Raw genomic sequence first — 20,562 nt, 5'->3', positions numbered from 1 at the left:
CTCTCTCTGTCTCTGTTGCTTTCTCTTTGTGTTTCTTTGGTCCATATCAATTGCAGGTCATTTACAATATAATGTTGTTGTTATTGCTGTTCTTGTTGTTGCACGCAATTTTTCACACTAATTACCAAGCAATTTAGTTTTGTGTTTACATTGGAAAGGGACAAACAGAGAGTGGAAATGGGAGGAAGGCAGTGGGGAGTGATGCGGGAAAGTGCGCAGTTTGTCCGCAGTTGATTGGCGTCAATGGGCAGCGGCAGGTGGCCGCCTCATTAGTGGCTTAACTTGCTCTGAACAAAATGTGAGGCACTGGGCACTTATGGGCCAGCATGAAAAAGCAACAACAACGAAAGCAACATCAAATTGACACTTAACCAGAGGCTAAAAGTGAAGGCAAAGAAGAGGAGTGTAGAAGAGAGGCTAACAATAAGCAGCCACACTTTGACCATCCAAAAGAGAGAAAGAGAGGATGAATCCCAAACAGAACCGAAAGAGGACAGATGGGATGAGCCTGAAGCTGAAGCTGCTGCTGATGGTGTTGGTGAAGCTGTGTAAACAAAGAAGAGAACGAGTACAACATACACACACACTACCTAACACACACACACGCACACACATGTGACACGATAAAGGAAGCTAGAACGACATGGCCCAGGCACATATCAGTCAGAACTCAGGCAAAGAGAAGAGCCTTTAAAGTCATCGTTGTCGTTGTCGTTGTCGTCGTCATCCTTCTTTCTCTGCCTCTTCTCATTGTCATCCTTGTCGCTGAGTCTTTTGGTCGATGGTCGTTGGTCGTCTACGGGGCACTTGTTGGTGTCCATAAGCTGGCTTCGGCAAACAAGCAAGCAAACAAACAAACCCCCTAACTAACAAGCCATAAGATGACAGCCTGCCTCTGCCAGTGACAAATTGTGCCAAATCGAAATGGTAAACAAAATACCAACATACACACACAAAGACAGAGACACACACACACACGCATACACACCCACAAACAGACACATGACAGAGAGCAAGAAAAAGAGAAACTTTGAGAAACTGAGAGGAGATGGTTAGCTAACTTATTGGAAGCAACAAATATGCAAATCTTGGCCAAACATCTGCTAATTTGCTAAAGCGAAAAATATGAGCAACAATTGAAATGAGAAAGAGAAAAAGTAGCTCACACACACACACACACAGATAGACATAGAAATAGAGAGCAAGTGTATTAGAGGGAGACTTGGAAAGCTGGCGTATATTTATGCTTGGCAATCATGGGGCGTATACGCAATGTTAGTCAAAAACAAAACACAAAAAAAATATTGTGGCAATTCGCCACTGCCAAAGCCGCTTTCGACGTTGCCCCGTCGATGAGTTCTGTTCTGGCCACTTTGTGCAGCATTAGCTAAACAAATAATCATTACTTTTTCCATTTTGTTTTTTGAATGCCAGCTGAAACTCAAACTCCCACCAACACCAACACACAATTTACATGCATACGAGGGCTGTACATTTAGTTTCTCAAGCAGTTATGATTAAAACCTCAAATTCCAATTGCTCCTGCCTTACTATAAACAATCAAAACAAGATAAATATATTGTTAGTAAATTTTGGAATCGTTTTGATCCATTCGATTGCCATTCATTGCCATTTATATAAAATTTGCCTTATATTTGTGAATATGCATCTGGTTTCTTTTATCAGTCCGTCCTGACCTAGAGCATGCTATGTTAAGAAAGATTTGCTTGGATTGCTTAAGCAAAGGATTCAAGCCCAATTCATGAAATTTTGCCATCATTTATAGTAGGAGCTTGCCACTAAATGAATAATAGCTTTAGTTTGGCGATATTGCTTATAACCTTACCCCCATTCCATTTCATTCCATTCTTCTCTCCCTTCTCTTATCAGATGAAAAGAAACTTATCATACAGCCCTAGTACCTTGAAAATATTGGCATATCGATAGCCTCTCTGCAGGCGCAGTCAAATAAAAATCTCTCACTTATTCCCAGCACGTACCGAATGCTCCCCCCAGTTGGCTCCCTCATCCCCCCATGCTACGCCTACATTTGATGCGGACTAAGTTACAAGTGTGGGGCCAAGAGCAATAACCACCCTCTGCTCATCACACTATTACTGCTGACTCTGAACGAGAGTAAATGGGCAATTCCTACCCCTCCCACTTTCCCCATTTTCATTCCCTTTTTTTCTACATCACATTTAAAAAAGTATCAATTTCATTGTTACGCGAGCTCTCATGTTTTCTGTAATGTTTTTTTTTTCCAGTGTTTTCCTAGGGTTTTACTACTGTTTTCTTCAATGTTTTCGTTCTTTATCACATACATTTTATTTTTCAACCAAAGAAAGAAAGACAGAAAGAAGGAGAGGAGACACAAAGAAGAAGGCATAGTAAATTTCAGAAAAGGTTTGTTTTCAATAAATAAACTAAAAGTAGATATATTTATGCATGATTAGAGGAGAGTAAACGAAATATGAGTAGGTCTATAGAGGAAGATGAGAAATGCAAATGGTAACGCTTGGAAACACCTTTTACTTCCCCCAATTCGCAGTTCATTTTATCGAAAGGGTGACTATGCCGCACGTAACAGGTTGGAAACTTTAATCAAATTGAGGGTAAGATTACTTATAGACCAATTCTTAAAGTTATTTACAAAGAGAAATGTCTTGAAAGTGTGTGGGGAAATGCTTCATTTTGAAGTCGATAACCAATAATAAAATGAAAAAATTAGCTGATATTTTGGAAAAATTAATTCTAGACATTTTTCATTGGATTATTTTTAAACAAAGTTGAACTAAAACTGTAAGAGGATGACAGGTAATTTTATTGTGTAACTAAATGGCTATTTTGGTGTACTGTTAATTTCTTTCTTCCAAAAACCGTTTTGCGAGGCAAACAAATTAAGCTGCTCAAACGATAAGCATTTTGTATTCTACGAAATCAGAGTAGAAATTTGTCGGCCATGGCGTTTAATTTAAATTCCCCATCTGTGCAATCTCCCTCCTCTTTCTTCCTTCAGTCACCCCCTTTCTAGCTACCTACAAAGAAAAAACAAATTTTCATTTGACTGTGCAAAGTGAAATAAATTTGTATACCCTGTATACTTAAAAAGAGTGGGACAAGGGGTATATTTTGTGTGCCCATAAATGTATGCAACATGAATTACGCTAAAACACGGTAACCTACTATCTAAAGGCATCTATATAAATACATATATAAGCAAGAGTGTGAAGGCACCATCAAGCCGCAAAAGGTATACAGCAAAGATTTAAATTAGTAACTTTTTTCTCACTAGAGAATTATGATTGAACATCTGCTGGACCTTTCAGTGGTGGCCAATTCAATTGATTGCTCCAGGGTATCTCAACCTTCGACTTACGAACGTGATTTATACTTCTTTTTTTACTTTCAGCTTCTTTTTTTACTCTTTTGGAGGGGGAATGAGGAAAAGTCAATTGCTAAGAGGGGAGACGACAGACTGGACCGGACCCCAAAGCAATATTAGATGAATGAACATTTTCTCAGCCAAAGTAACAAAAATTATTGCCCAGTGACGAGGTGAAAAACGTTGAAAATTCTTAACGAATACGACAAGAGAGATTCTTATTCAACTTGAGGAGGTTGAGGGTCATTCCAGCAACTATGTATAGTAGGAACATGGGATAAAATGGCAGCAAATGGTTAAATATATTCCCTTATGTCAAATTTAAGCTAATCAGAAATAGAGGAGAGGGGAAGAAAGAGAGATGGAGATGTAGGAGAAAACAAAAAAAAAAAAAACAAGAAAAAGAAAAAAGGGAAATGGATAGCAATGACTAAAGTTACCCAGCTGCGACTAAGACTAGGGGATAATGCATCATTTTGTGGTCAAAATTGTAAAAGCGTTAACTTTTTATGGCCAACGACTTTTTGGATCTAGACCAAAAATATATGTATGTATATAATCTTTTCTAGTTGTTGTTTTTGTTGTTGTTGTCGCTCTTATTGTTGCTGATGTTGTTGAGGAGTTTCTGCTCGTTTGCTTTGTATTTTATTTTATCGCTGTTGGCAGCAGCCACACGAAACATACCCCGACCCCTCCATCGTCTCTTAACCCCGTCCATCACCTCTTGCCGCTCATCCAAAAAACAAACCCAAAACCAAAAATAAACAACAGCAACAACAACAACAACAATAATAAAAACAGTCAAAAAGCACTCGAAATGCCAAATGAGTTAAGCCCCGCCCCCCATTCGCAAGCAGCCGCCCGCCTCTCGTTTTTGCCTAATGGGCGTTCAGTGGGTGGGTGGTTCGGTCGGTTGGTCGGTCGGCTGACTGCCAGCGCACCTTTTGCAATTAATCCCTAGTCCTAGACCAACCGACCGACCAAGCGACCGCCTTTGCTCCTCCAACTCAACTTCTCAACTATATGAATTTGGCTAAAGAAATGGCACTTTTACCACCTACAAATCCTACACCATCGTAGCACCTCCTACTACTCCTTGCCTGCTGTTCCCTCTCATACTGTAGCGTCTCTCTTCGTGCGTTTTTCATAAACAAAAACGGAGCAAAATCTGTTGGCTGCCTGCTGGCAACAACGACGACGAAGCATTTCCAGTGCCTCCTTTCTGCAATTTGGCAGCGTTTTGTGGTGGGTCCCCATGCCTACCCCATTGCCCTCGCCAACTGTTCTTCTCGAGCCGTTAAGCTTTGGCGCAATGGAGCTGGAGCTGAAGCTGCTGCTGCCATTTTTCGGTCTCAAGTGACAAATATTAGAGCAGTCTTTATCGCTAATTAGACTTTGTAGCCGTAAATCTGTTGTCAGTTATTGTTGTTGCAAGACGCGGGGACGAGAGTGTAAAAGGGCCAAAAGCTCATTTCATGCTGTGCCATTGTATCTATAGCTGTGGCTCTCTCACTTTATATATACATATATATGTACATATATATATTAAGTATATAAACGCATTGTTTAAGACTATGAGAAATGCATTTCTGGTCTGTGCCAAGTGGCTGAAATTGATATGCCGGAAGCATTATACACTCTTGACTCTCAAAAGAGTTCACAATGATAAGTTATAACAATGCTCTTCTCCCCACTAATACATGGTATACTTTTTTTTCCAAATGCTATAGAGTCAATAAACACTAAACATTGTCTATTTAACAATTTTCACCTAATAAGGACTTGAAGTTCTTACCTTGCAGAGAATACAAAAAGGTTTTCCAAAATGTCTGCTAATCGATAGTTTGCAGGAGTTTATATCTGTTAAAAACGACTTTATAAATAGTTGTATAATGATATTTATTGACCTCAGTTGAATTTGTCAAAACTCTGCATCATTTGGCAAACAACTCACGGAAATGGCAAAGAAAATAAAATTTACCGACTTTATAATTCAAATTCACACTTCACTTGCTTAAATCCCAATCATCCTTTAATGATACTTAAATGATATTTTGTGTAAAGGTACATATATGAAAATTTAACAAAAATCAATGCCATTAAGCTAATATTTTCCATGTTGAATATGGTTTATAATCTATTTTAATCTTTAGCCACAAAGAACGTTTTTAAACTGGCTTACAATTTCCACTTGAAGTGTTCTGTTACTCTTCTCATTGTGTTTGTTTTTTCTCATTTTTTGGTTTGTATCCATGCAGTTTTCATTATTTGGTTTTTTGGCCAGAAAAACAAACTGTTGTTTGTTTGTTATTGCGCCACATGCGACACCAGCAACAACAGCAACTGCACGAAGTGTTGGTGGAGATATAGATGGAGATAGAGATTGTGATGTGGGTAGGTAGACTAGTCTATGGCTAACTATGGAAAACAATAGCCTTGGATTGCATCCAGCTACAATTGAACTGAGTTTGAGTTGAGACAAAACGGCAGGCGGGCCCATTTAAAAAACAGCCAAAAATAAAACGAAGGAAAGCAAAAACCAACAACAAATAGCAGTCCGATTATGCGAATTTTTTATGGCACATATGAGACTAATAGAGAGAAAGAACTCTGAGAGGCAACAGCAGTAGCAGCAGCTGCCAAAGAAACGAACCGAAGCCAAAGCCAAAGCCAAAGCCTTGTGGCAATTTATGCGGCTCAGTGTTGCATTAAATGTACAGTGAAATGCTTGAGTTAATAAAAAACAGAGAAAAATTTAACAAAAATCCAAGTTGAATCCTAGTCCAGAAAAAGCCTACAACACAAAGTGTGGCAGGAAATGAAGCGTGCACCCTGCCTATCCTTCTAGCTTTCTCCATTCTCTCTCTATCTCTAATACTCTTTCTTACAAAACCAACAAGGAAAATAAAAAAATTAAAAAAAATATATATATTAAAAAAAAAACAATACATTAAGTTAGCTTAAAGCTTTTCCAGGCACAGAAAGTTATTATTTTTATATATTTAATTGACATCGAAATTCTATATGCGTTTATCCATACAGTAACTATCAAATGTACATATATTTTGAAACCACAAATAAATATTGTAAAAGTAAAGGTTGTAAAGAGTAGGTAATATTGCTTAAAGTCGAAAAGTTTTAGTTTTAGACATGAAGTTTCCTTCTAAGTTTCTTAAAAATCTTTCTAAGCTCACAGTAGTCAAATATCAAAGTTGATATTCGATTCTATGCGCTAGTGACGTTTCTCTTCTTGTTTAAACAGTTTAAATGTTGTGATTAGGATATATATTTTGCAGGGTATGAAAAGTTCGCTTATGACGAAATCGTTCAATGCCAGTTGTTTGTTTAATACACTTAAAAAAATTTATATATGTAAGAACAAAACGGCCAAAATGCTAAAACTCATATTTGTCAATTGACAATTCTAATTAATAATGGTTTGTTTAATATTAAAAACTTCCTAAGCTGTGTCAAACTGATTGCTCTTGATTGATAAACATTCCAACACCTAATAAAAAGATATTCAATTAAGAACTTTTATCCATGAAAGAAGTGTTAGGGAGTTCGAACTCCTAGATTGTGCTATTTTGCTTTAAGTGTAGGTGGTAATAAGCGTTGGTAGCATTGGTTTCTTTTCTGGTTCTTTTTGTTCTTCGGTTCGGTTTCTGGGCCTAACCAAGCGCAACCAAAAACTTAGTTAACACACACACACACACACGCTCAGATACATACCCACGCACACATACACACACTCAACACTTGTGTAGATGTTAGTGTGGCATGTGTATGATAAATAGCTTTCAATTTATATGCCTTGAGGGCGGCGGCGGTGGCAACGGCCAAAAGGTTTGAAGGAATGGGGACTTAAAGGTGTTCAAGGGTCATTTATCAGGCGAAGAGGCACAAGCTCCTCTACATAGGAAGATGAAATTTATGCTTCCCCTGCTCCAACCAACAACCACCGTACACACACACTCAACGAGAAAGTGTCAGAAAGAGAGAGAAAGAGACATACACATACACATAGCTTCAACTCCAACTAGTTAGTAGTGGAACGCATTCATTTCGATTTGGAAAGTGAAAATCATTTGCAATTGTGGCAGTATTTGGTCGAAATTACTTTAAGCCCAGCTAGCAAGCAGCTGCTACCGAGGACCCATAGCCAGAACCGTACCCAGACCCAGGCCGAGGACTCTAGTATCCAGAAAACAGATTTCTTCTTACTCTACCTGTCTCTTTCTCTCTCTGCGACTCTCTCTCTCTCTCTCTCTATCTGAGTGCCTCTACCTCCTACATTGGTTAAATGAGTGAGTAAATGTGTAGCTGTCGACAGGTGTGCAAGTAATTACACTCACACCCATCATCAGAAGAGCCGTTTGCATACGTTGAAGGAACGAACGAACGAACGACCCGGGCACACACAATTTATATTTGCCAAAGCTGCCGTTGCCGCTGGATGGCTGGCAGGAAAAATGGTTTTCGACATCCTTTAGCCGGCTTGCCTCGTCAAAATTAATTAATTTGCAGCGCTGCAGCATCATCAGCATCAGTGTAGTGAGCATAGAGACCCGAACCAAAGTCTTCACTTACATTCCATCTAGCTTGCGGTTATACTTTCCTGCCATCGACCCCTCTAAGCCCCTCTCTTATTCACTTTCTCTCTCTCTCGCTCACTCGCTTTCTGTTTGATTATCCGAAAATGGGGACTGTTTGAGAATGTGGAGAGGAGGTCTTGCCATGTAAGTCCACAAATCAAACGACTTAGCACTAGACTACAGCGCAATTAAATCCATTTTGAATTATCCACTAAAAAACGTGTGATCACAAATATTGATTGCTATTTTCTATATATTGCCCTACATTCTATTTCTATTTCAAAAGCATCTTTTGATCTATTCTTTTGGCTTGAAAATATTTCATAGTTTACATATTAATTTCAATAATTTGTCCTTTCGTATTTGATGCGCATATAAGTATGCTATTGCTTTTCAATACAATGTGAGAGACAAAAGAGATAGCGAGAGAAAGAGATAAACCATGTTGCACAGTGAAATCAAAATGCTTAGGTCAGTTTGGTGTATTGATTACCATTGAAAGTGCGACGAGTGGCAATTGAATTGAATTTTGTGCTACAAATCAAGTAAGCAACTTAGCAGCTAAATAACAACAGCAGCAACATCAATAGCCGCCAGCAAACCAAAGACTCTCCCCTTACGCCCTATTCCATTTCCATCAACCATCATCATCATCATCATCCATAGCTGACCCCAATCAGTTCAATCGAGAACGTGTGGAGGGAAGGTAAAAGCATACGCACACGCACACAGGATGAAGCAAGGGCAATCAATTGCAAGGAATGTGAAAGCAGAAAAGAGCGCAAAAAAGGAAGAAAAAAAAACATAAAGCACAAAATGCACAAGCCTTTTTTGCCATCGTCGTCGACGTCGCTGTTGGCGGCGACCCACATGGTAGTGAAGTGCAGCTATAAAATACTAATCCGCATCAAATGAATGCTACATCAATCTTGTGTCGGTTGCAGGCGGCGGCGGCGACGGTGGCAAACGGCAACAGCAACGACAGCGGCGTTGTCGATGTCGTTGTCGGTGTTGGTTCTCAGGTGATTTTCTCTCTCTCTATCGCATGGCAGTCGCAACTTTAATTTTGTTACTAAGCCCAGACGTACGAACTCACGAGTTGACAGGATCCACAACAGCAGGCGGCAGGCAGGCAGCAGCGGCAGCAGCAGCAGTAGCACAACATATGGCGTAGAGCCGCTCAAAAGTCATTTCCGCAAATGTTGTCAGTGGCGACAAGAACAAACAAGGGCGACACTTTGTGAGGGGGCAGAGAAAGGCAAAAACTAGAGATTAGGGATTTGCGTGCACATAAATGAATTTTGTGTGTACGCAGCAGGAGGAGAACCTCACAGGAACCTCTTGCTAAGCCCACTAGCTGCTGCTGCTACTGCTGCTGCAACAGTAAACCTTATCTACACACGTGCAACACATGCCACCAATGAGCCAAGCGACCTTTCCCTGTCGTTGCTGCTGATCCTGTCTACTGTTTGCATTGGTGTGCAATTGTTGGCATTACGTGCCACTCTCGATTGCCATTCAATGCCATAGATGCCACATAGTAGTAGCAGCATGAGCCGGAGCCGGAGCCGCCGCCAACTATTGAATTACTTTCAACCTGCGCGACTGAAGATTGCACTTGAAATAGGATTCACAGCTCACTCACTCGCTCGGCTTGCTCTTCTCCCTTTCGCTCCTCTCTCTCTCTCTCTTTTTCTACTCCTCACAACAGCTCTCTCCGAAAAGCTTCAGATTTTCAATTTCCGTTTCCGTTTTGCCTTCTCTCCGCCCCCAATTTTTTTTCTCTCGCTGCCTCTCCTTCTGTGTTAGCCATTTTTCTGTTACCAAGCCAGACCAGACTTCTTTTTTTTTTTCTCTCTGTCTCTCTATATATATTTCTTTTAGCTGCTGTTGCTTTGTTTCTGTCTAAGCAAATGGAATAAGCGCGCTCATTGGTGTGGAGCTTGTTGCTAAAGGATAAATGGATGGATGGAAATGCATGTGTCGGCTGAAAATCGAGAAAATCCTCAGCAATTGGTGAAAATTTTCTGAATGAAACAAAAGCCCACAACACAATGATAGTTGGTCACACTGCAGCGCGCTGGAAAATAAAGACTTGGAGTCATACAATTAAAAAATGTATCAAATCAAAACTGTTTTTGACCTCGGATAATCTATTGGGAAAGTGGTCTCTGGGCCTGGGTTCGGCAGATCTTTGTCGGCCTGTGTTATTATTAAGTTTATGTAAGCAGATATGTCTAATAATCGATCAAGTTAACAATATTTTTGATCCACTGATGGTCAAACATTCTGGATAGACATGTTTCCATTTCTATCTTTCTTTATGGTAAACTTAATGAATAAACGCGTTTGAAAAACTGAAACTAATACTCAAGTTATGACCACTTTTTGAAGGTCGTTCATTTGAACACAACACAAATTTATGCAAATTTTGTTGCAGTTGATTAATTTTATTGAATAATATTCATTTCTTGTGCAAATATTTTAAGGTAAGTGCAAATTTTAATTACGTGGTGCTGTTTTACATATTTTTCATGGCGTTTTTCTATTTCATAAAAAATTTATCTGCAATATTTAATTGCTTAACAAAAGTCACCACAGAAAAAGCCAATTTAGCCACCTTTGGGTAAAATGAAAAAGGAAAGTCATCTTTAGGTTACAAAAATCAAATACTTCCCATGAAATACTCACTTGAATATTGGTTTGTATGCAAATGGGAAATATTGATCCAGCTCTAAAAGCAATCGGTTCCTGAGCTCTCTGAATGAATTGGATGATAGTCGATTTATAGCGACGACTTGATCCCATCCAATTGGAATGAAATATAGCCAATGCCAGTCTATCGCAGTCTTGTGTTATTAGGTCGCAGATGTAACAAAATGGAAATGTTTGAGACATCAACAATATTATATATAACACGCACGATAATCCATTCCAAAAGTCAGAGAAGCAAACGAGATTGACTAAAGTACAACCCAAGAGAGTGCCAATCAGTATAAATTGTACAAAAGTAGTAAGTGAAAATAGTGATCGCATTAAGTCGGAATATCTGCAGAAAAGAGACTAAATGTGAAATTTCACATTCACTTCGAGGCTCACTTAATACATACTTTAAAATTAGTTTATGTTGCGCTATGCATTTAACTAATTCTTCGTAACATTCCTGTTCCGTCTCTTCGGGATCTGTGCGCAATTTTCGAACTCTTTCTCGGAGAATTTCAATATGAACCCTAAGCATCAGACAATAAATCACATTAAAGACATCGACAAGCAAATGTTGCACAGTTATAAATGTTACTAAAATCATTTGAAACACAAATATTATCCAAAAATTTGTTCTACTCGAACGCCAATCGATAAATGGATTATTTTCCCGATATGGTAGCATCTTATGTAATGCCGAATTCAAGAACGCCGATGCACAATAACTGTTGTAGAGAGTCAAGTATATTATGACGATGACATTGCAGCGTGTAACCCAATAGCGAATTCTGAGACGATCTCCTTCATTCGTCATGCAGAATTCATCCAAGCGGTTCATCAGTTTCTTGACCTTATCGTATTTCGGTAGATATAGATAGAAGGCCAGAATCTTTAAGGAACATCCAAAAATATTAATGACAATTGCCAGCAATTTTAAAAACTCGTCAGGACTAAAATGTTGTATTTCGGCGACACAGCCCATTATCATTGCAAAGGGCAAATATAAAACAGACCACATAATCACAAGTTCTCTGAACATCATGTACAATCTTCGGCCTTTTGATGGCGGCAAGAAACCCACTCCAATCATCCCATACTGGAAATATGCGAAGGCATCTACAGTTGACTTCATATCTTGTGGTCCAGGTTTCCTCAATAATTCGAATATCATTTTTTTTTTTTTTTCAATGGTTTTCTAATGTCAAACTTCCTTCAATGTCCTTAAGTAACTGTGGAAAATTATTGGCATCTAGTAGAATTTATAGAGTTTACTGGTCCTGGTGTTTACGCAACTTGCTAATGCATTAGCAACACTTGTCCTTACTGTAGGAGTTTTCCCACAATTAAGCGGAATTTTTGATTCTATATGCGACTTAAAAGAGAGAATGTCGTTTGTAAACCAAAGTCACAATTTGAAACGCTGCAGCGTGGTTCCGCCAGAGGTCAAAAATCAAGAAAAGTGATTAAAAAGAATAACAAAAAATTGCAAGCAAATTGTCTCAAAAATGTTTAAACTTAACAATGGCAAACCGGATTTTTTTGCAATCATAACGATACTTTAAAAAAATACAACCAAACGCATGAACACGTGTTCACCTTTAGAGTAAAGCAAAGCAAACGCAACAACTTTAAGTGCAAAAGTCAGTTTCAAGTAGTTCGCATATTCTTGTTGTGATTTAGAATTTATAAATTATCAATGGATTTTCAAATTAAAGGTGTTTATTTTATTTTAGTAAATTATTAAAACCTATTTTGTATATTTGTCCTTTTAAAATTTATGTTTTATGTAACCTTTATTTTTGTTACTTTTTAGTGCATGATTTGTATGTTTACTTAAAGTTTTAGCTGTGTTCCCCCCCGATTCCCCCCGTAGACATTATATTCATTGCATTAATCTAAGTTTTTACTTTATAAAAGTGTTTAAGTCATCTGCAGAAACTTGCAGATGTGTGTGAAATAATTAATAATCTAACGCATCTTCTTATTTTTTCAAGGTCAAACTTGCCCAGCAGAGCCCCTGTGTTTGTTTTGTGTGATTGTTTTCGTCCTTACTTGTGGTTTTTATTTTGTATTGAAATCTCATCATATTAATTAAATATTTGTTTTTAACTTTTAATTTGATAGGCAACGTATGTCAGTGTGTGTTCGCACGCCTACATATTTTTAATATATGGTGCTCCAAAAAAGGCACACACGCTGAAAAGTTAAGAGAAGTAATTGCTGATGTACAACAAAATTTAAAAAACAATGGCTTTAAGGACGAATTGAATGCGTGTATTAAACCAACCGAGTACATTTGCAAAAAAATTGTTCACTTTTGGATGCGTTATAAACGTAAGAAATCTTCTGTTTTGCAATATGAGTCTGATTGGCTAAATACAATGGAGTCAATTAAATTAAAAACTACGAAGAATGTAGCCCAGGAAATTGCAAAAAGTGCTCCACGTGGCCGTAAAAGAATCAATTTTATGGAGTCTTCAACGAGAACTAAGCGTCGGCGTATAGCTCAGCTGGTTAAAATTGATGAGACCGCTATCTCTGCATTACGCAACGAAAATCAAAGCCAAAATGTATTGCCAGCGGATCCCACAGAAGTCATTTCTCTCTTAATGGACACCGGAATGACGAAACACCAATATTTTCTGATACGGAATTTTGTAAACAGCAAAATATCATTCGATTTTTTTCCGAGCTATAAATGCATTTTAAGGTATAAAAAAGATAGATATCCTGACAACATATCTGTGGACGAATCCTATGCCGAAGTCGAGCTTCAAAGCTTGTTAGATAACACAGCCTCGAGCATAGTGGAGCTTCAATCTAATGTCATTGAAACAATTGCAGATGATTCCGTTGCTAATCTGTTATTAATTGGAAAGTGGGGTTTTGATGGAAGTACAGGCCATAGCGAGTACAAGCAAACATTTTCTAATAATGATGTAGACGACAAAAGTTTATTCGTTACATCTTACGTACCTCTTCAACTTATTTCAAAAAGCGATCAACAAATTATTTGGAAAAACCCTCGGCCTTCGTCAACACGTTATTGCAGACCAATTCGATTCCACTTTAAAAAAGAGACGACCGAAGTATCAAAATCAGAGGAGAAATATTTTAAGGAAAAAATAAGTTTTCTAATTCCTACAGAACTCTGTGTCCAAAATAGAAAAATATCCGTTGAGCATAGCTTACAATTAACTATGGTAGATGGAAAAGTTTGTAACGCTTTAGCTGAATCGCACTCCACTAAATGTTATATATGCGAAGCAAAGCCAACGGAGATGAACAATTTAAATGAATGTTTGGAAAAAGTTGTATCAAAAAAATATTTCGAGTTTGGCTTATCTCCGCTTCATGCAAAAATAAGATTCTTCGAATACTTTCTTCACCTTTCGTACAAGTCGGTCATAAAAATGTGGCAGGCCAGAGGGCCCCAACAAAAACAGAAAGTTTTAGAAAGAAAGAGAGAAGTTCAACGGGATTTTCGGGATAAAATGGGCTTAATAGTGGACCAGCCTAGAGATGATGGCAAAGGAACATCCAACAATGGCAATGTAGCGAGAAAATTTTTTTTCAAATCCTCGGTTGTCTGCAGAAATTACAGGCCTGAATGAAGAACTGATTCATCGTTGTTCCACCATATTGCAAGCTTTGGCATCGGGTCACAAAATCAACGTAGATAAATTTAATGAATATGCCCTAGATACTGCCAAAGGGTTAATCAAGGAGTATCCCTGGTACTATTTGCCGCCGACGGTTCATAAGGTGCTCATTCACGGATCTGCTGTTATACAGCACGCAATTGTTTCAATTGGAGAGCTCTCGGAGGAAGCTGCAGAGGCGAACAATAAAGAAATAAAGAAATGCAGACTGAATCATACCCGCAAAATGTCACGAATACTTACAAATACAGACATAATGAATTACTTGCTTTTACGTTCCGACCCATATATTACTGGGCAGAGAAAAATTGAAAGAAATGATAATTTAAAGTTTTTTCCTTCAGTTTATGGCCTGCTTGAGGAGACATCCTAAATTTTGTATAATCTTGAAGATACAATCATTGTACATTTTTTTAAGTATTCAAATAGTTCTTAAACTGTTATTGTTTATTAATTTGTCTCATTTTATTGGTTGGGGTTCATTGGTTGGCGTATTTTTTAAACTTTCAGCCTACTAGTGCAATAAAAAGCATTTTTGGCCGCGCTTCCATACAAGCGGAACCACAGTACTGTGTTGAAAGGAATTCATATTTTAGACGATATGTAGAGAAAATGGAAATGGAAATTTATTACCCATACATAAATAAATAAATAATTATTTGGAGAAAAAACATCTTTAATTAGTGGGAAATGCTTTTATTTTATTACAATGGGAAAATGAATTACAATAAGATGTTGATTAATGCAAATTCAATGAGAAATAATCTAAACAGTGTTTTAGCAATAATTTATTGTCATCAAATAATTAAGTGCTAATGCCTCATTTAAAGAATTCTTCAATTTCAAAAACAACAACTCAAGTTACTTGGACCAAATGATTACCATTTCATTTCTGCCAAGTCTTTTACTCAACATTGTGTGACTTCTTTTCGCTGCTGGTCTGGTCTCTCTTCTGTATATATGTTATGCCATGCCAACCCAAAAGATTGCAGCGCATTTACAGTCCCAAAACAGGCGAGGGGAGCAGAAAAAAAGAAGGAGGATGCACGTGCATCACATTGATGGCGTTGCCCAGGGCAGCAGTTGGCACTCATGGTTCACCTCATCCTTACTTTTCTTACTTCCTTCCTTCGTTTTCTTTCAATTCCCCGCCATCTGATTCAGGTTCTCCCACCAGGTGGCAGAGTTGACGGTGGCAGTACATCAATCCTTTAAGACGCAACATTCAGTGCCAATCAACAAGTGCGTTTCATCTTGGTCGCACTTCTTACCCTCCTGCCCACGACGTTCTCTCACTCCACTTCCCTCACATAAGCTGAAAACACTTTTATTGCTAACCATTTCTTTTCTCTCTATGCTGGCAAGGATTTGTACATACATTTGTACGCTCAACACACGTTTCCTTCCCAAGAGCAAGAGCAAGTGGTGGATAGGTAGGTAGTAGATGGGATGGAGTGCGACTAAAGATGAGGGAACACTCTTACTGGGAACGGTGAAGGCATTGGAATTGAAAAGAACTCGGCACGTATTTGTCACGTATTATATATTTATAGCAACCAATGAACCATTGAATGCATGGACGGGGACGGACAGACGGACCTCTGACTACCCAACAACCCAACTACCGACTCTCGACTGCCGACTGCAGGCAAGTATGTTGAATGCATAAAATGCCAACTTTGCCCAATGCTTCTTTTTCCCTTCTGTTATACCCTCCTGCTTATATTGCTCATACGTCCCGTGTGTTTTGGTTTAGTTTAAATTGAATATGGCTAGAAAAGGAAAAAAGGATTCATGTACACAGAAAGAGAGAAAGGGAGGGGTTGAAAAAGAGATAGAGAAGAGTTTTACCATCACAGTTTAATTATAATTTTAATCACTTTTGCAGGCGCGGAAATGAATTTTATGAACCATGGCTTCCAAACTGTCCTAACCAGCATAAACCAATGTCAGTAACCAACAGAAAAAGACCAAGTGAGAGAGAGAGAAAGAAATGACAAAAGGGGAAATATGCGGGGGAGGTTGGTAAAGTGAGGGGTTGTATAAAGTAAAGGCAGGCTCTGCCGACTGTCATGTCAATTCAATTTTTGTGCTTCCGTGCGCGGCGACAAGTTTTAGTCCCAGTGTCTATGTGTCTCAGTCTCCATTTCTGTAGCCATCCCACCCAGGGGCTACATACATATACATACATATATATATACATATATATAGGTACATCATCGTCATCTCCATCATCATCATCATCATCATCTCCATTCTCCTTCTTCTCCTCATCATCATCATCAGTAGCAACACCTTTTGCCCAGGCGCCATTTACACGCCATCATCTATCGTCGTCTCTAAGTCTAATCAGCGCAGACAACCAGAGCCAGTGTCAGAGATGGGTGTAGGGGAGGGCCACGACCAAGCCAGCCCATCATCACTTAAGAAGTGGGTTCGGCACTTGTCCTTTACTCATACTATTACATCCTTAGCGCCTCCTCTTGTTTCCTCTTCCCTGTTCTCTTTCTCTTCCTCTGAATCAATTTTAATGTCGCATTTGTTGCTTGGATTGGTCGAGAGCAAAAAGAAAGGCAAAGCAGATAAAAAATTATGAAATATTAAAGAAAAAAAAAAAAAATACCATGAAAGAATCAGCTAAAACCAACTTTGTTAAATATTAACGATATTTTTATGCCCTTAGTTACATAATACATATACATACATAGAAAAATAAACTTAATGGGAACTATGCTGCTCCAATTCACAACATATCGATATATAAGCATCTTATAAGAATCTTTCAACACTGTTAGAATAGAAAATGGAACCCAAATTGAAATAAGTTAAACATTCTAATGCTTCGAAGAATATCTACCAACTTTTAGTAAAGATCAAAGATCGGTAGATTAATTTTCATTTCCACAAATGAGTTATTCCCCATTTTAAAATATAGTGTATCACAATGCAATAACAAAAAGAAAATGTTGTAAAAGAAAAAACACAAGAAGAGAAAAACGAATGAAAAAAAAAAAAAAAATGAGGAACAAAAACTGAAAATGCCACCCCAGGCAAAACAAATTGAATCATATTTTTAACACAGAAGAAAATGGGAAATTATAATTGCCAGCTGAGCAGCATTTGAATTTGCATTGCTTGGCAAGAACAAGACAAGCAGCGGCAGCAGTGGCAGTCTTCAGCAGTTCAGTTCACTTCACTTCAGTTCATTCATGGACTTTGTTATGAATTAAAATACATATAAACACATACATATATGTATAAATCTCTCTCACATAGGTACCATGTACACATGTATGTACATATGTATGTATTTACGTATGGCTAAAAGACAAGGCTGCTGACATGTTTTGTCCACAGGCACGCATTCTCTTGCGGCGGGCCTGAATGACAGACTAAAGGGAACCGACCGTACAGAGAGCACTACAGAAATGGCTGACTGGCTGGCTGGCATGTTTCCCAACGGCACGCGCTCTGCCTTACCATCAGCTTCCTGATCCCGTGTCAGCAGCCTGGCTATGTCACTCATATATATATGTATTTATATATATATATATATATGTGTGCCCACAAATATCCAACCCCGAAAATCTCTTCACTCTTTGTTCACCTCACCCTCCTCTAACAGTTCTTCATGCTGCTGCCACGCACGAACGCTTACTTTGTCGCATGCACAACTTTTGGCTATTAAGTCATTTTTTGGCTTTTTAGATTTGCGACAAATTTTTCAACATTTTCGTTGTTTTGTCGTTTTTTTTTTTTTTTTTTCTTTCTACTGCTCCCCCACTAATTGCCCAGACTTTGGTGGCATTTTGTTATATCTTTTTTGTTATATATTTTTCTGAATTTTAAACAGTTTAAGGAACAGAAACAACAACAACAACAAACAGCAGCGACAACAACAGAAGGAGAAGGAGAAAAATCATGAGGAGAAAAAAAACACTTTATCATCTCTTGAAAGTGGGCAACTGTTCTGTTGGTTGGGCCCCGTCGCCTGTGTTAGACACAATCGAAGCAGCTGCCTCTGTGTGGCTCCAAGTTGATGTTGCATCTTCTTTTTCTACTTTTTCGACTCTTGGACATACAACTTCAACTCTTTCATAAGAATTTTACTTGAATGAATTGTGTAGAAGAGCGCCTCAAGTGGATGGATGACGAACCAGACTCATCGTAGCGACAGTATAAGGAAAGGAGGGAAGGTGCAGCCAGCAAGGATAAACTGCAACTTAGAGGAATAAAGAAGGGGAGGACTCAACACAAAAAAAAAAAAAAAAAAAAAAAAAACCTTTCGTAACAATGACAATGCAGCAAGGAATGGTATATGATAGGATGCTAAGAGGATGCTCTATACAAACTTCAATTAGAATGAAGAGGGAAAAATCAATAAAAGAGAGAGAAAAACAGAATCTATCGAATTTAGAAGATTATGCTTTAAAAATGTGCCAATCAATAAAAAAACATTTGAGTGGCAAATCAAATATGAATTAAATTAAATTTGAATTCATTAAAGAAAGTATTTAATTAATTTTAAAATCCTGATTAATCCTATTTGATCCTAATAAATTTATTAACCAGTACAACCAAATATAAAATGTATTGAGCTTGACTTTTGCGATGATCTAGGTAGGGAGATGAATGATCATAAATATAAGTAGAAGATGGATATTCAGAAGTTTTAGTAGATTATAACCGCAAGTCAAGAGCAAAGGATTTTCTGATAGTTTAATGATAAATTTCTTGTATGAAAAAAATTGTTAGTTTTGCTGTGTTTTTCTTAATTTTTTTTTCATTTTGGCTCTGTCAAATAGCTGATAAAATACTTATACCCCGGAAAATTTCATTCAAATTACGAGAAAGTTTTCACAGTTTTCAGTTTATTGTAAGTGACAGGACAAACAATGGGGCTGGTCTGCTAGAAAAACCCACCCGAATTACCCCCCTAAAATTCAGTTCTCACAATTTTGCCTAGCCAAGTTAAAAGTGAAAAGTAAGATTTGTCACGCACTGATGCATCTTAAAGCGTTTTAATTACCCACGAAATGAATGGAAGCTAAGAGACAGAAGGCAACAAGAAAGACCGAACGACAGAGACTGAGAGAGAGAGAGAGAGAAAGAGAGAAACTTTAGGATAATATGCAAACCAGGACAATAATTCACTTGCAGCCACAAAGGACCCAAAATGGGACTAAGCAGAAATGTGAGCCAAAAACCAATGGCTCGACTCGATTCGACTCGACTCTTTGGGTATGGTATGGTCTGGTCAGGGCATTGGCTATGATGTTGCATTTGCAATTTGCATTTTGGATGCTCGAGCAATTAATAGCGCACACGTAAACAAAACAGAGGCAAGCAGACCAAGTCCAGCAGGACGAAAAGGACTTACGACAATGACAATAGCAAAAGGGCTACGGCTATCAAAATGCAAAGCAGAAGAACAGACAAGCAGCCAGCAGGATAGGTAAGTATAGGATAGGGTTGGATTGAGTTTCAGTTTTGGGTTTGAATTGGGAGGCAGGTAATGAAAATGCTTAATGGCTTGCAAAGTGTCACAGTGGCTGGTCGAATGGCTGCCTGGCTGCCTGGCTGCACGCCGACCTGTGCCGCAATGGAAAATGTGGCGGAGGGAAATGGGAAAATTGCAAATGCGAATGCAATTGGCAAAACTTAAAGCGCGTTAAATTCCAACTGAGTTGAAGTGCGCATAAAAAGTCAATTAAAAAAAAGAACCAGCAAAGCCAGTGAGTTGCTTTTGCAGCTGGTCTACAGAAGAGGACCCTCTTCCTATCCCCGCTTTTCCCCTCTTAACTCGCTATCTCAAGTGCATGAGTGTTGGCCATCGCTTTTAGCAGAATAAACAGTGAAAGTTGCTTCAAAAGAGGACACAGTCCAAGACACAGAGCCAGAGACCTATGAAACGAGACAGGAAGCAAGACAGTGAGCGAACAGGCCATCGGGAGGCAGAGAACGGACAGGGCGGGGTGTCACAATGAAGAGAACGTAACAACGAAAGGGGTCAGAGGGACTCCAGGAGAGAGAGAGAGAGAAAGGGTTTAGAGTGTGCGAGAGAAAGCACAAAAAAAAAGGAGTAAAACATAGTGGACCTTTGAACGTGTTGAACTTTCAAATGGCTTTGCGCGCGGCTGCCAGCTAATGGCATTACAGTTCACTCCGCCCTGGCACACTCCCTGCCCTCAATGCCGCATACCACTGACTCAGCTAC

General features: G+C 38.6%; 2 protein-coding genes across 7 annotated transcripts in view; both read right to left on the bottom strand.

Annotated features, from left to right (window-relative positions):
- Positions 1–20,562, bottom strand: part of Rbp6 (RNA-binding protein 6) — a 196,629-nt gene that overhangs the window by 134,633 nt on the left and 41,434 nt on the right. The gene's annotated exons all lie outside the window — the stretch shown is intronic.
- LOC137573989 (odorant receptor 98a-like) lies at positions 660–11,665 on the bottom strand. Its single transcript, XM_068286095.1, has 3 exons — positions 11,080–11,665; positions 10,672–10,943; positions 660–806 (listed from the first exon to the last, which is right to left on the bottom strand). The coding sequence occupies exons 1-3, from the start codon at positions 11,663–11,665 to the stop codon at positions 660–662; spliced, it is 1,005 nt and encodes a 334-aa protein (XP_068142196.1).

The sequence above is a fragment of the Drosophila tropicalis genome, unplaced genomic scaffold (assembly GCF_018151085.1).
Source record: "Drosophila tropicalis isolate 14030-0801.00 unplaced genomic scaffold, ASM1815108v1 contig_443, whole genome shotgun sequence".
Taxonomy (NCBI): domain Eukaryota; kingdom Metazoa; phylum Arthropoda; class Insecta; order Diptera; family Drosophilidae; genus Drosophila; species Drosophila tropicalis.
This window is presented reverse-complemented; position numbering and strand designations above follow the sequence as displayed.

Excerpts from the sequence above, each read along its gene's own strand:
- LOC137573989 (XM_068286095.1), bottom strand. The coding sequence starts at position 11,665 with ATGGGCTGTGTCGCCGAAATACAACATTTTAGTCCTGACGAGTTTTTA. Across the intron at positions 10,944-11,079 it reads AATTTTAAAGTATGTATTAA|TCAATCTCGTTTGCTTCTCT; the intron begins GTGAGCCTCGAA and ends GTTGTACTTTAG. Across the intron at positions 807-10,671 it reads GCATACAAACCAATATTCAA|TGCCCCGTAGACGACCAACG; the intron begins GTGAGTATTTCA and ends GACACCAACAAG.